A 16,073-nucleotide genomic window follows, 5' to 3' on the forward strand; every position below is an offset into this window, starting at 1 on the left:
GAGGCTCCTTCTTCGCCAAGGAGTAACACGACTTGATATACAAAACGACCCACCGAGAGATGGTCCTCTTGTGCACCGCCCGTCCCTTCTTAGCGCCCACGTAACCAACAAAGAGTTGGTCTCCACCCGTGTGCGATCCAGATATAATGAAAGCGCACGTTTTGGGTCCAGACGGTGGAGCCGCTCTTCCTCTTTAGAGGGATGCGGTGGCGGAAAGAAGGTGGGCAAGGTGATAGACTGCCCGATGTGGAAGGCCGTGACAACCTTGGGCAGGAAAGATGGCCTAGTCCGCAACACAACCTTGTCCGGATGGACACAAAGGAAAGGAGGTTTGGATGAAAGAGCCTGGAGCTCACTCACTCTCCTGGCAGAGGTGATGGCAACCAGGGAAGAAGTCTTCAGAGTAAGAAGGCGGAGAGGGCAGTTGTGAAGTGGCTCAAAGGGAGCGCACATCAGAAAGGTAAGAACAAGGTTCAAGTCCCACTGAGGCATCACAAACTGAACAGGAGGGAACATGTGTGTGATGCCCTTCAGAAAACGAGTTACAATAGGGGACTTGAACAAAGAAGGTTGATCAGGCAGCCTCAGAAAGCCGGAAAGGGCAGAAAGGTAGCCTTTGATAGTGCCCAGAGCAGAGCCCTGCTGGGCAAGAGAAAGAAGAAAGAGAAGAACCTCAGAAAGAGGGGCAGAAAGTGGATCCACAGCCTTTGCTGTGCACCATGCCACAAATGTATTCCACCTGCAGGCGTATACCGATTTTGTGGAGGGACGCCTGGCTGCCAGAATGACATTACAGACTTCAGGAGGCAAGTCAAATGGCCTCAAATGTCGCCGCTCAATCTTCAAGCATGGAGGTGGAGACTGGACAGGTTCGGGTGGAGGACGGTCCCCTGCTGCTGCGACAGAAGGGGGATCGACTGACATACTGAGTAGTTTGGGATACCAGTACCTTTGTGCCCAGTCCAGAGCCACAAGGATGACTTGGGCCCGGTCGCGTTTGATCTTCTTCAGCACTCTGGCAGAAGTGGTATAGGCGGAAAGGCGTACAATAGACCGCAACTCCACTCGTGGCGAAAAGCGTCGCCGAGTGAGTGCAGCCTTGGAAATACCAATGCGCAGAACTGATGACATTACGCGTTCTCTTCGGTGGCGAATAGATCTAACCAAGGCTCTCCCCACTGCTGAAAGAGGCCTTGCGCCACGTCCGAGTTCAGACGCCATTTGTGATCCATCATGCACCGAAGGCTGAGTTCGTCCGCCCTGGCGTTCAGAGAACCTGCCAGGTGTTGAACCACCAGGATCACGCCCTGATGTTCCAGGCACTGCCAGAGGCGCAGAGCCTCCTGGCAAAGGGTCCACGACCCCACCCAGCCATGTTTGTTGCAGTACCACATGACGGTGGTGTTGTCCGTGAACACCTGCACTACACTCCCCCGGACAGAGGGGAGGAATGCCTTCAGTGCTAGACGAATCGCCCGCAGCTCCAAAAGGTTGATATGGAGCCGGAACTCCGCCGGAGACCAGAGGCCTCTGATCTCCGCCTCTCCCATGTGGCCTCCCCAGCCCTAGAGGGACGCGTCCGTCACAACTACGTGCTCTGGTTGGGGAAGGGAGAGGGATCTGCCGCTGACCCAATCGCGGTCCGTGAGCCACCACTGCAGCTGTCTCGCAGTGCCCTCCGAGATCAGGACATGGTCGGACAGGTTGCCCTGATGCTGGGCCCACTAAAACTTCAGGTCCCACTGCAGAGCCCGCATCTGCCACCGAGCGTGAGGCACCAGAAGGATGCAGGAGGCCATCAGCCCCAGAAGCCGCAGCGTCAACATGACCGAGACCCGGGATAAAGGCCAAAAGAGTGGAATCAGAGCCTGAATATCCCGGACCCGCTGTTCGGGAGGATAAACCCGAAACTGCGCCGAGTCGAGAACCGCTCCGATGAAGAGGAGCTTCAGAGAGGGGCACAGGTGTGACTTCGGCACATTGATGGAAAACCCACGCCGGTGCAGGAGGTCTGCCATAGTATGGAGGTGGCTGACGACTGCCTGGGGCGAGCCCGCCTTCAACAATCAGTCGTCGAGGTAGGGGAAGACTGAAACCCCTAACCAGCGCAGATGAGCTGCGACCACCGCCATCACCTTTGTGAACACCCGTGGGGTGCTGGTAAGGCCGAAGGGCAACACGGTAAACTGAAAGTGCTTGTGGCCAACTGTGAACCGCAGGTAGCGCCGGTGGCAGGACGGGGATGTGGAAATAAGCGTCCTGCAAGTCCAGCGCTACCATCCAGTCTTCTGGGTCCAGGGCAGCTAAAACCTGAGCCAGTGTCAGTATTTTGAACTTCTCCTTCCGGAGGAAGCCGTTGACGTTTCGTAGGTCCAAGATAGGTCATAGGCCCCCTTTGCCCTTCTTGGGTACCAGAAAGTAGTGGGAGTAGCAACCACACCCTACTTCTGGCCCAGGAAAGCGCTCGATAGCCCCCTTGGCCAAGAGGGCCATAATTGCCTCCTGCAGAAGTCGGAATTGATCCCCCGATACGTGGTGGTATTGCGGTGGCATGGCTGGAGGGGTCGCCTCGAAGGGGACCTACTCTTCCCTTCTTTACCCTTGGATTTGTATACAGGGTCCCGGCTTTACCCCCTCCTCCCGGAGCACCACCTCATTAAATGGTGGCTTGAGTTGCAGCACTGTCGAGATGAAGTGTGTATTTTGTGGCAAGCATGTGGGAAAGAGGAGACAAAGGTCATCCTTTCTGGAGGTTAAAATACCTCGCTAGCTGGGTGTCCAATATGCAATGTTCCCAGCGAAACTGACAGTTGTCACCGACACAGGAACTAAATTCTTCATCATACTATGGGGGGTGTGGGAGTGGATCGAGACAAAGCCACAAGTCAACAGATCACCAACTGCCCAACAGCGGGCCATGCAACTCAGCGAGCCTGCTTCCGAAACAGACTTACTAGAAGGAACTTTCCTGCTAATGCTCAGACGATTTGCAGCACCCACCTGCCCCCCACTGGCGTCACATGGGCCTGAAAGCACAGACTAGGAGGGTTTTGAGGCGGATGCAGCGGGGGAGGGTGTGGACTGGCCTCGCCGTTGTCCCCGACCGCCTCCACAGCGGTTTCCACAGCCGCCACCGCGTTGGATGTTAGTCTGCGGTGCGTGGCTGGCAGCACGTTTGGGGGCGTCCCTTCCTTGGCCACGAAATGAGCGAAAGGTACCCGTTTGCTGGCGTGGAGCCGATAGGCCCAAGGACCTGGCCGTAGCCCTGGAGTCCTTAAAGCGCTCAAGCGCATGGTCTGCCTTGTCGCCAAAAAGGCGATGTCCAGAATACACTCATGGACATGCCGTTTGATGGCCATCCGCCGAGAAGTTGGCGGACCTCAACCAGGCGTGGCGACGAATCGCAACTGTCGTTGCCATCGCTCTTCTGCCCAGTGAGTCGGTGATATCCAGCCCGCCCACACCGGATAGAATACCGTGCCGCATCTCGGCCCTCCACAAGGGCCTGGCCGAGTTTAGCCCGTACCTCCAACGGGCATTCTGGCAGCACGTCCGCGACCGTATCCCACACAGAGTGGGTGTAGCGGCCCAAGGTGCATGCGGTGTTGGAAGACCGCAGTCCCAGACTTAGGGAGGAGAATACCTTTTTGCTGTACTGCTCATACCTCTTGGATTCCCTGTCAGGCGGAGCCGACGGGAATGCGGTCTGGGAATTTGAAGCCTGGATAACCAGGCTCTCAGGGGTGGGGTGGGTGGACAGGAAACAAGGGTCGCCCAGGGCCGGTCGGTGGCGTCTGGCCACGTTCCTATCTACAGGCGAACCTGTAGCGGGCCTGGACCAAGTGCCCAGAAGAACGTCGGTCAAGGCCTCACTAAACGGCAGCAGAGGCTCAGCCGAGCTTGACTGCGGTTTAAGGCCCTCAGTGAGGAGGTTAGTCCTCACGGCCGCGACTGGGAGCTCAAGGCCCAAGGCCTTGGCCGCCCACGTCAACACCACACTGTAGGTTGCCCCCTCCTCCGTAGCCACGGTTGGAGGCGAGACAAAACCAGTGTCTGGTGAGGTGTCCAGACCGCTGGCTTCCCCAAGTCCACCTGTCCAGTCCTCCACGTGTCAGAGGGTCCTCAGACCCCTCCCAATTCTCCTTATCACCCATCTCCTGATACTCAGGGGTATCAAATGATGGGGCCGGTTCATTGAAGTAAAACTCTCCAAACGGCGCAGAAAGCGGCGCCGTCTTCGGGCGGCGCCGTCCCCGATGCCTCCCTCGATCCGGCGCCGCTCACTGAGGACATCTGGTGGACCGGCGCCGGTGAGGTCGTCAGGTCAACCGGCGACGATCCGGACCCAGAAGCGGATCCAGCAGGGCCCTGCGGCGCCGAGCCCAAAGGCGGCATCGGGGCCGAAGCACCGGTCTGCGTCGGGGCCGAAGCCCCCGACCCGCTAGAGTCCGCTGGGCCCGAAGGCGCCACGGAACCCGCCGGAGGAGTGAGGGACCTCATGGCCATGGGGAAACGGCGTCCCGTGTGGCCCAGGGACTGGAGGGTGTGGGGCCGGACGCGACGCCCGCGACTACAGCGGAGCCGCGTGGGCGGTTTCAACCGAACCCCCAGCCGCGTCACGCGAGCGTCTGGGGCCGTCGGAGAGCGATGACGTCTCTTCGACTTCTTTTGCTTACCTGACGACTTCGAACCTGAGGAGTGATGTCGACTCCCGGAGCTATGATGGTTCCTCTCCCGCGACCTGTCCCTCGACCTCCGTCCGGACCGGGACCGTTCGCGGAGCGGGGCCGACTGCCAGAGCTAGAGTCGCTTGCGGGACCGCTCCCGCCTAGCTTTCGAAGTCAGGGCCCGGCAGTCGGAGCAGGTCTTGTCATCATGGTCGACGCCGAGACAGTTAAGGCACCGGCGGTGGGGGTCGGTGACCGACATCAGTCGGTCGCAATCCTCACAAGGCTTAAAACCTGGCATCCCTACTGCCACCGTTCGGAGTCGAAGACTCAAAAATGATCAAAAAAGATTAAAAAGTTTAGTCAAAAAATGACTAAGGTACCACTTTTTCCGGATCTGCGCTTGCTGGCGCGGAAAAAAGAAGAACTGACGTCAGCACGCGGAGGCGGCGTCTAAGTACTCTGACGACGTCATCACGGCGCCGACGACGGACGCGGAGCCGCAGACGACGCCTACCGACGCGCAACGTTACTGCTACGCATAAAATTTGCGGATCCAGTCTGACGCCTGGGGATATTCTAAGGTAAGGAATCTAATACTAACCTGTTTCTTACAGATACCCTCATTTCCAATGGCAGGCCGCCGTTTAGCATAAACGGTGACGCCAGCCAATAGAAATGAGGGGCTGGGCTCAAAGCCCACTCCTGAAATCTCCTTCATCACAATAGTCCTCGCAGAGCGAGCAATGTGTTGCGCTGCAACGCTTCACACAAGACTTAAAAAAAGAAAAGGTAAACATCTGCCACTCGCTGGGGCTGCCATACGAGAGCACAGCTTAGTTAGTGCGAGCTGTTCTTCTGAGAGCGTTCAACTTCAATGGGATTTGTGATGTTGTTACTGTTCATTTATGAGTTAGCAATTCAGCTGCAGTAGAGCTAGTTTAACGTGGTTTGAATGTCAACTCGTGCTCATCTCAAATTGGAGTACCCTACCCCGGGAACAGCCAAGCGCACTTCCGCATTGCGGGAAGCATGGTTGGAAAAAACAGAGGCCAGACTTTCCCAGACAGGATGACCTCTTGCTGAACCAACAGGTAAGCCGTGTAAGCCCCTCCTAAACCTTGCCCCTCTAAAGCTTGTTTTGTACCAGTAGTTTAGTTTTTCTCTTTTTTGGGCAGGGGGCGCGTGGGTTGGAATAGGGGAAGGCCATGCTTCTCTCCATAGCTCAGAGAAGAGTCAGAGCTGCAGGTTCAGCTTTGTTGGACCCCAGCGAGTTACAGGCTCCAGAGCATCAAACCAACCTGGGATGTCTCAATGAGGAGGCGAGCCTTGCTCAATGCCTTTGCTGACTGCTACAACCAGGTGTGAAAGTATTATGTGACAGTATGTGCCCTTTACGTTGTTGTACGTTTTTAAAGCACATATATTGACTGGAACCTTTCGCTGTTTTATCTCAAGTTAGTATTTCTGCCCCGAGACTCAGATCATAGAGCTGCTGCAGGTGGTGTTTTGCTGTACTACGTGTCCCAAGCAGCGATAGAAGAGCATAAAAAACTGTATGGTGGTGCGGCGGGCCCAGGTTTCACGGACGCTTTTGTAAAAAAAAAAAACTAAAAAAAAACGGCCTTTTTTTAACAAAAGTGCCAATTTCACGTTTATTTTTGCAAATTGCGAATTCGCGTAATCCTGGAGGGTCTATCAAGCCAATGAATTTGGATGTAATTTTAGGTTTAGCTGGGTGACTATACAGATCCCACAAGTCGTGTGGGGACAATGCTGTTCTGTCGTCCCTGGTGTAAATAATAAAGCAATCACGTCAGATCAATATGCAGAACGGTGTGTGCAGTCCCAAACGATGTGAAACTTCTCCACCCCCACAGTACTGCATCTGGGACACGAAGTTTGAGCTTGCAGGAAGAATTTGTTGACTTTACTGGGTGTAAGATATGGTCTGTGTTTAAAACAGAAATTAATTAACCTAAACCTTGCCTTCCTGGAGACCCTAGGGACTCTATCCAGCACTTTTACTCAGTCTCCATTCTGAATGGGTGCTCTCAATGGGTCCTCTGTCTTTCAGTGCTTGTAAGGAGTATTTATACCTTATCTCAGAGTTCGATACAGGCCTGAAATGGACTTTTATTTATCAGTGGTAGTACATATAATATAGCATTCTTGGTGCAGTCTAGGTTCTCCTGTTCTCCCTCTTAAGTTCTGCTACAACCACTCCGTAAAGCAAAAACTGCCCTGCTCGGAGGTCAAAGTCTGAATGCGAACCCTCAAAGGTCAACAGTTATCCAGCCCTAAATAATTCACCCAGAATTTCAATGCCTAAATCTGCTCAGTCAAAATTCACCGCTTACCCTCATGAGGGAGGGCAGATAAATATTACAATGGGATGTCCTGAAAATATGGGGCCTCCATTCAAGTTTCTTTGTAGTAGGCAGAGAAGCCAGCAATCTTTGACTACTGTCAGCAATCAGCAGTGTTCTACCTTAGTCTGTTTAGGCATCTGTCTGTTCTTTCTAACTTACACCCACATCGTAAACCACTGCAACTGCCCTGCCAAGTAATAAGTCTTGCAGTCTAGGGGTGCCTGGCCTCCGTCTGTCACTGGGGGTTGGAGCTTGGATAGTGTTACTCTACATATATTTTTACCCCATATTAAATCAGCGAGTACAGGGTCTCATTCTTGGAATTTACCTCTGGGATTATCCCTGGTAATGCAGCAAAATAATACAGTAGTCTAGGTAATGTCACCATATTGGCATTCGCAACTTGCCCTACCACCGGTATGGGGAGTTTTCTCCATAAAGTTATCCGGGCTCTCAATGCAGTGATTGCCTTCCCCACATTACCCTCCACGGCGTTATTATTTTAGTGAAGTATTTTTCCAGATTAGCCCAGTGGGAATGGGACTTCATTCTGTGAAGGTAATAATATAACAATAGGGTTATGATTTGGTACTGTTCTAGTCAAGTATTCAGGATCAGTGACTGCTGCATAAAAAAGTGTCAAGGTGAACATGTAAATAGTGCAATGCAGAGAAAAATGAGTAGTGTCAGTCTGCAGGGTGGTTTACCCCCCATGTGTCTGACTAGCCGCCCTCCCACTCCCCTCCCTCCCTCCCTGCTCTTACCAGTCCCTCCTCACCAATCATCTTATGGCAGTCATGCAAGGGTTGGTGTGCACTGCTCAGCACAGGGCCAGCAACACTGTTAAAGTCTCCCCCGATGATGACAGTAGCATGTATTTGGCTATTTGTGAAATCTCATCCAGAGGGGTGGGGTGAGTGTGGGGGGTGGGATGGGTGCAATCGGGATGGGGGGTGGGGTGAGCGGGTGGTGAGATTGGATGGGTTGGGCGGGCTAGTGGGGGTGTGGGGGGCTGGGTGTGTGTAGGTACAGGTTGGCACAATATGTGCTGCAGCCATTAGAGGCCTTCCCTGGTCACAGGGCCCTTGATACCCATTGTACCTTTTATAAGGGACTTGCATGTGGCCGGAAGTGCCAATTGTGGGACCCAATGTACAGTTTGGGGAAAGAACACATGCCCTGGGAACCTGATTGGTGGGTATCCAGAGCACATCCAGTCAAAGTGCATCAGAAATCTGGCAAAAAGGGGGTGTTACTGCAGCAGAAACCCTACAACAATCTTCTATACAGTGAGCTGTTTTATCTAGATAGAAAAGCGGTGCAGCATGACTCAGGCTTCGGTGATGGTCGCCCACCCACACACTTCACCATCAAGTCAGTAGCGGCATACAGTGGATTGTCAACTTTATGGACCATAACAAACAACCCCATCTCACCAGGCCCAGAAAAGAAATGCCCCTGCAACTTTGCAAACATTAGCAGTAAGCCTCAGATAAAGTCAACTGACTGAGGGGTAACTTATTGTAGGCCAGGCCAGGAGCCAGAGTCCAGTGTATAATCAGATTGAGGGTCCGTGTCTGACCCATTTGTCCCTTCTCCACCATGATCCAAAAGTCATACTGATCTGGAGATGTTTAGATTTGCCACTAAGGCCACCACATTCAATCTGTTCCATTGTGACTGAGCATTAGCAGGAAAGTTCCTTCTAGTAAGTCTGTTTCGGAAGCAGGCTCGCTGAGTTGCATGGCCTGCTGTTGGGCAGTTGGTGATCTGTTGACTTGTGGCTTTGTCTCGATCCACTCCCACACCTCCCATAGTATGATGAAGAATTTAGTTCCTGTGTCGGTGACAACTGTCAGTTTCGCTGGGAACATTGCATATTGGACACCCAGCTAGCGAGGTATTTTAACCTCCAGAAAGGATGACCTTTGTCTCCTCTTTCCCACATGCTTGCCACAAAATACACACTTCATCTCGACAGTGCTGCAACTAAAGCCACCATTTAATGAGGTGGTGCTCCGGGAGGAGGGGGTAAAGCCGGGACCCTGTATACAAATCCAAGGGTAAAGAAGGGAAGAGAGACCCTCTGGCGCTATAGTTTCTATAATTCAAATATCCAGAAAGGTGATCGCGTGAGTACCTTCAACAAGCTCTGGTAGCCCAGTTACAAGGATATTATTTCTATGGGCTCATTCTTAAGCGTCTTTGGTCCTGTACTTCAATGCACAGATCCTTTCCTCTATTTTCAAGATCTGAGCTTTCAGCTCTCCAGCTACGGACGCCAGGTCAGCCAGAGACAACTCATTTGTCATGGTCCTCTCTGCCATTTAGCAATTATCACACAAGATACCACTGTCACTGAACAAAGTGCCCGTTTTGTGCTTTAGGGCCTCCCTAGAGACTTTAATTGACAAGAGCATAGAGTCCAGTGTGGCCGCATTGGTGTCATCCTTGTTTAGTGAGGAGCGAGTAAAAGTGGCGGAACAAAACTTATGGGGGGGCCCCTGCAAAGTACATGGTGGGGGCCCCCTATGCTGCGAACCCAGTCAGGAGCTCTCAGTGCTGCCTGTGCACAGTGCTGGAGAGGGCCCCCTGGAGCTTGGGGCACCCGCACTGCAGGAATTATTGTTACACCACTGGCAAGTAACTCTTTCCTCAGTGTCGCTATTTGAACAAGTCAATAATTACATATTGTTGTCTAATGATTTCCATTTAGCGTGCCTGATGCAAAAAGAACAATTGATAGACAGAATGCATAACAATGTCATACATTCACCCCAGTACAGAGATCTGGGCCTAAATCCATTGTTTTTTTGCTCACCATGCCATTCCAGGTTGGACCCAGCCATATGCAAATCAGTCTAGACCTTGCGCTCAATGGGAACAGTCCAGCCCGAACAATGCTGATGTGCTGAAGGCATAGTATGTGTTGGACAAGCAAGTGTTTCCAGTACGTGGCCTGCCTGTTCTGCAACAAAAAAAAATCGTACCTCACTTTGGTTAGAGGCACTCAGCAGGAGGGGCACCTTCTCCTCTGGGTGTATGCTCACCTGCAACATGCATTCGTCTCCCCCAATTCAATCTCTCACAATTGACTCCTCATCACCTTGAACTCTGGTGGAACTCAACAATGGCTTACAACCAGCTCTGAGATGTGGGCCCTACAGTAGTAGCTGGCGAGGGCCTTCATAGGCAGGCAGTCTCAAAAAGCCAGCACTCTTCGCATTTTGTTAGACTCCAGAAGTGGGCAAAGAAGTGTCACTCCCTGGCTCCTGAGCACTCAGGATAAGCTCGGAGGGATCCGCTGAGCACCACTGATGAGGCCGCGCCAGAGCTCAAGTGCCACCCAATTCCGATGGGGGATGCCCAATTCCGATGGGGGACGCCCAATTTGATTTTTACTCGCAGATGTGATTCAAGCCTTCCGTTGGCTCAGTCAGGTAATGAGGCCACCAACTGACTCCCTCACAGGCAGGAGGTGAGGGGGGGCACATTTACCTACTGGGGAGGGGAACAAAGTTCTAATAGAGGAATACGGTAGGCCAGACTTCTAGAAGATGCCACAAATAGATGACATTCTGTACTGAGGCATGATGAGGCTGCTTGCTCCTAGTAAAACAGTTGTGGGGACACCTTTTCCATTTGGTGGCATAAGATGCCGCACTGTAGTGGGTCGGCAAGCCTCTTTCAGAATGAGCATGCACTGTTCGATTAACTGAAATTATCTCAACTCCAAGGTCGTCGGTGTCAATTCGCAAGACTGAGCCCTGCGATTTGAATGCAACAACTGACCCTGATGCTGTGTGAGCAGGCCTCCATGCTAAACAACTCCTTCAACAGTGACTTGCCTACCTCACTAGAGTATTTGACCTGGTAGTTTGTGTATTTCGGGTCACAAGTCACCTCAAAACTAACAACTTGCAAAATCTGTGCCTAACACAAGATGGGAGTATGCAAAGGAATGCGCTCAACAGTTGCACGAGCTGAAAACTCATTATTATTCTATTTGTTTATCATTATTAAATAAAGCACAGATCAAAACATAAGGAGACTTACCCACAGCATCCCCTCAGTTCCAATTTAATATAACCAGCAGGCCCAAGAATTCAACAATTCATTTAAAACCAGATGTAAAGAAACTAGCCTCAAAAATAGTGTCCATTAGATCAAAAGTATCAGCAAGAAATAGATAAGGAGAAAAGAATGCACAGAAGCAGATGCATAAAGGAGGAAATTCTTTAGGGGAGGGAGCACGATTAGGGCCATTAAAAGGCAGGGTGAACAAGAACAATGGAAGGGAATGGAAACATATATGGGGAATCCATAGAAAAGTGATCAACAGCCTTACAAAAGACAACATGATGAAAGTAAGTCAATCAACGTCAAGCCAATACAGCAATATGACATTGTTCCAGGTTATGTAACAATCCACAAGCATCAAATGTAGACTGAGGTCCAACTCAAATTACCTTCTCTTTATCAGAGTACAAGCAGAAGCTAATTTACAACGCCACAAAATGTAATTCAGGAAAACCATTAAGAGGTGAAATTCCCTATGTACGTTTTAAGAGAAGAAACAGTAAAGTCCAACTCTGCTTGAAGAGAAGAGACGGAGCGTCCAAGCGTATAAGGATGACCGCTAACTTTACAGGTCCGTGGCTCAAAAGGAGATGATCATTCTAGGGTAAATGTCAGGACAACATGGTCTACTCTGAAATATTATAACCTCTTCAGGTTTAAGATTGAAGTGTCAGATTAATTAAAAAAAGAAAAAAAATCATAGAGTAGCATTTAACTTTGAGGACACCGACTACCAAGACCAAAACAATAATATACAGTTTTAGTGGTCAACTATACAAAATGAAATCCGTTCTCATCTTTCTCTCCGGGAAGAACTGTACTGTGACAGTAGGGACCGGAGATTAACATCTTTAATGCTCCCCACAGCATTCTGCCTATATTTATTTTATTTATTTAGTCACTTGTAAAGCGCGAACAGCTACCCCCAACGGGGGTGTCCCGGCGCTGACAGCGTGTGAAGTCCTAGAGGGTCCATCAGAGAATTCCGTCAGGCTAGATCCGAGAGAAGAACCAAGTTTTGAGTTTCCTCCGGAACACAGCCTCAGATGAGAGGAATCTAAGTTCATCTGGAAGTGAGTTCCACAATCTTGAAGTGGCCACGGCAAAAGCCCTACCACTTGTGCGAGTCAGACGGAAGCGTGGGCAAAACAGAAGGCAAAGATGGTTGGATCTAAGATCCCTTGTTGCCAGAGACCGCCTGATTCTGTGCCTTAAGAATGCCGGGCCACGACCATTGAGAGCTCTGAAGGCAAAGATCAGGGCCTTAAACTGAATGAGATATCTCACAGGTAACCAATGCAGTTTGGCCAGATGGGGTGAAATCGAGTGGCGATAAGGAATGTTACAAATCAACCGGGCCGCCGAATTCTGCACAATTTGCAGACGGTTAATGAGATATGCAGGGGCACCGACATACAGACTGTTTGAGTAATCCAGATGGGATGTGATTAGTGCATGTACTACTGTTCTGCGGGACTCAAAAGGCAAAAAAAGGATGATTTTTTTAATCATTCGGAGTTTTCCGAAGCAGGATGATGAAACCTTATTGATTTGGGTCTTGCAGGAAAGAGCTGTGTCAAATTGAAAGCCCAGGTTGCGGGCAGCTTGAACAGGCACAGGAGGGGGATTAAGTTGAGACGGCCACCAGATATTGGAGGGAATAGCAGATTTTTGATTAAAAAATAGCACCTCCGTTTTGTCGGTATTTAATTTTAAGTTGTTGATGGACATCCATGAGGCGATGTTAACCAGACAGTGGCGAAAGCGGGCCAGGGAGCTGTCAGAGTGATCCTTAAAAGAAAACACAAGCTGAGTGTCATCAGCATAAAAGATCACTCTGACGCCCCATGATTCAACCAGCTCTGCCAATGGCCTTAGGTACACATTAAATAAAAGAGGACTGAGGGCAGATCCCTGCGGTACCCCCCATCTCAATGGTTTCTTAGTGGAAACAAAGGGTCCGAGGGAAACCTGTCGAGGCACCCTGCTATTTATTTATTATTTTATTTATCACATTTAGGTTTTGAGGGCCCATAATGCAGCCATCCAGGCTACAAAACATCTTAAGAAAGAATAGTATGTTTTATTTGCCCAGATATTGCTTTACTAACTACCTGTGACAGAATGTATTAGTTTCCAAATATCATTCCTGGCATACAAATATTTACACCACCTAGCACCAGATTTAGCTCAGAGATTGTCGTCATCTAAACAATTGCAAACTCTTAGTAGTATGCAATAGGTCTTATTTAACGTACCCCTTTCAATCTCAGTACCAGAAGTGGACACTCCTTTCAGCACTTGTCCCCAATGTTTTTAACTCTCACCTACTGGGTCAGATATTCCTCTTCTCCAGCAGCACTGAATAAGTTGTTAAAGATTAATCTTTTTATAAAGGCTGTGTATTTAGACAGGCCATGGGTGATAAGTACTAAATAAATACAGTCCGAATCCCACAGCCAATCCATGAAGTGACTGAAGAGACAGCTCAGTCAATCCATCCCACAGATGATGCAGAATTTATACAACAATCTTTTTCCCATTTTCAACAGGAGACAAACCTACGCACGATGCATACCAATAAACACTATTAAATTACCAATTAAGTACTCCAATCCCCTGCTTGATAATGCACTGGGTGACTGAGCAAATGGCACTGTAACACAACAGTGATAGCAAAGACTGAAAAAGGCACCAAGTGTTAACTGGCAGAGAACAGTAAAACTACCCCAAAGAAATTAGATTGAAAGCTACCAAATCGACCACATAGAATGACACCAATAACATTGCATATCAGTCTGAACGAGGATGAGCAAACCCCACACAGTAAGAAATAAAAGGGCAATGACTAAAGCCTGATGCACATGCTAACATTACAGAGAATTGGAGACAAATAAATAACGACTAACACTACAATAACTGCAAAGGGATATACAGAAAGTAGATGCAACATTACATCAAATGAGGGGGGGGGGGGCGGGACACACACACAAAGTCTGACACGCAGAGCAAGCCGGCCATGGTAATAGCCGTAAAGTACACACACACCACAGACAGACTACACAAGTTGCTGCACCAATGAATAACAGTAGAGCATCATTCATAATATCGGACGAGCAACAGCCCAGATCTGCAAACAAGTATAACAAGACAGTATCTAAGAGCACCTATATACAGGAACAGGAGGCCATCTGCGCCAAACCCAGAATTGATTTTTTTAAAGCAAAGGCAACCTTTCCAAAAGGAACTATATCAACTCAATAAAAACTACTATGGACTAGAAATTCCACTTTCTGTGTAGAGAACACCCCAAACAATCAACAAGATACAGTCGAACAGTTGCATTACCTCAAAAGCCATTCTATTTACAGGATCCTGGTCAGGACGGAAGACTCCTGGTGGCCGCTTGCTCCTTCGGTCCATGCTGGCTTGTTGCTCCATAAGTGCCCGGGTTTCAGCCATGCTGTAGGTGTTAGCAGGAGCTTCGCCCCAGAACATGTCCGCTACCTTAACCTCAGACGGCACCGGGTTATAAGGCTCCATGGGGAAGGGCTTCATCTTCTTCTCCAGGGGCTGCTGCATGCTTGGGTGCTGCAAAGACTGCTCGAAGAGCTTCATGGGTTCCTGTGAGGCCATGTAGTATGACTGCTTCATGGGCAGAAGTTTCCCGATGGGACCAGACATCTGAGTAGGATTCCAAAGCTGTTTGGATGTATCCATTTGCTGGTACTAGAGAAAAATAAACATGTTGTAAGCAACATTCAGGTGACAAATACTTAATTGGCTACATTTCTGTACTAACTAAACAGTTAAATGAAGAGAATGTGTGCTAGGGCATTTAGGTAGCCAAGTATAGTGGCAACACCACAATCTTTTGTTCAAAACCCACACCACAGAAATTCTATTTGGCAATATTTAAATTATCTTGACACTTTTTATAGTGTCCTGTAAGTGCATTTATAGGTCAGTTAGTTTCACTCATCTTTATCTATTTCCTTTCGTAACTGTTATACAGCTAAAAATTCCAATTTGTACTTTACGTGCCAATACAGCCAGGGATAATGACCAGCAAATATTGGTGGCTAATAGTGCTGTAGGCTAACAAACATAACTCAGAGCTGGGATGACAGGCCTGGTATCTTGCAAAGCATAAAGCAAGAAACCTGAGAGAACAAAACTAGATATCTAAAAAGATAAGATATTGTGAAACCTGTAGAAGGTGAATATAATCAGGAACATGAATTACAATGTTGTTGGTATTAAAATACGATATGTAAGATATAAAGAATTAGAGTAAAGAGGGGACTGGAGCAAAGACTCTCTCCATCGGTAAGGGCTATAAGCCCCTTTTACCTTAGTTGTAGGGTGGAGGGTGGTAGGGGGGGAGGGGAGCACATATGGAGGTGGTAAGAAGGGAGGGGGGCGAAGTGGGGTCACAGAAGGGGAGAGGGAGGGAGGTTTATAGGGATAGGTGGGGGGGGGGGCTGGGCAGAAAGAAGTAAAAAAAAACACGAAATTCAGACAGATACAGACGGATGCACAATAGGGTATGTTATACCGTACAAGGCTGGCATAAGCAGTGGCAAAGGAAATATAGAGTATCCCAAATAAAGAAATATGGCTACATTCAGAATCTGCTCATCAAATGTTGGTGGTTTAAATGATAAGGCAAAACGTGCAAAGGTTTTCGAAATAATCAATACATTGAACCCAGATGTCCTATGCCTACAGGAGACACATATTCCATGGGGGAAACAACATGTGTCTTGAAATTAGAGGGTACAATCTAGCAGTATGCTCCACCTAAACAACAACAACGAGAGTTGTGGTTACATACATTAAACAACAAAGAGGAGCAGTTTATCGAACAAAAGCAGATAAGTGGAGACGTTGGGTCATAATGGAGATATCATTGGGATTTTCTATAGTTAACATATGGTTCAAACCTAGACGA

At 49.3% G+C, this 16,073-nt stretch overlaps 1 protein-coding gene across 3 annotated transcripts in view; it reads right to left on the minus strand.

Moving 5' to 3' along the window:
* Positions 1-16,073, minus strand: part of SMG7 (SMG7 nonsense mediated mRNA decay factor) — a 484,004-nt gene that overhangs the window by 68,096 nt on the left and 399,835 nt on the right. For all 3 annotated transcript variants that reach the window (XM_078643137.1, XM_078643126.1, XM_078643118.1), the window contains exon 17: positions 14,468-14,848. In XM_078643137.1, coding sequence (XP_078499263.1) covers positions 14,468-14,848 — 381 coding nt within the window. The remainder of the gene's footprint in view (positions 1-14,467; positions 14,849-16,073) is intronic.

This window comes from Lissotriton helveticus, chromosome 1_1 (assembly GCF_964261635.1).
Source record: "Lissotriton helveticus chromosome 1_1, aLisHel1.1, whole genome shotgun sequence".
NCBI lineage: Eukaryota > Metazoa > Chordata > Amphibia > Caudata > Salamandridae > Lissotriton > Lissotriton helveticus.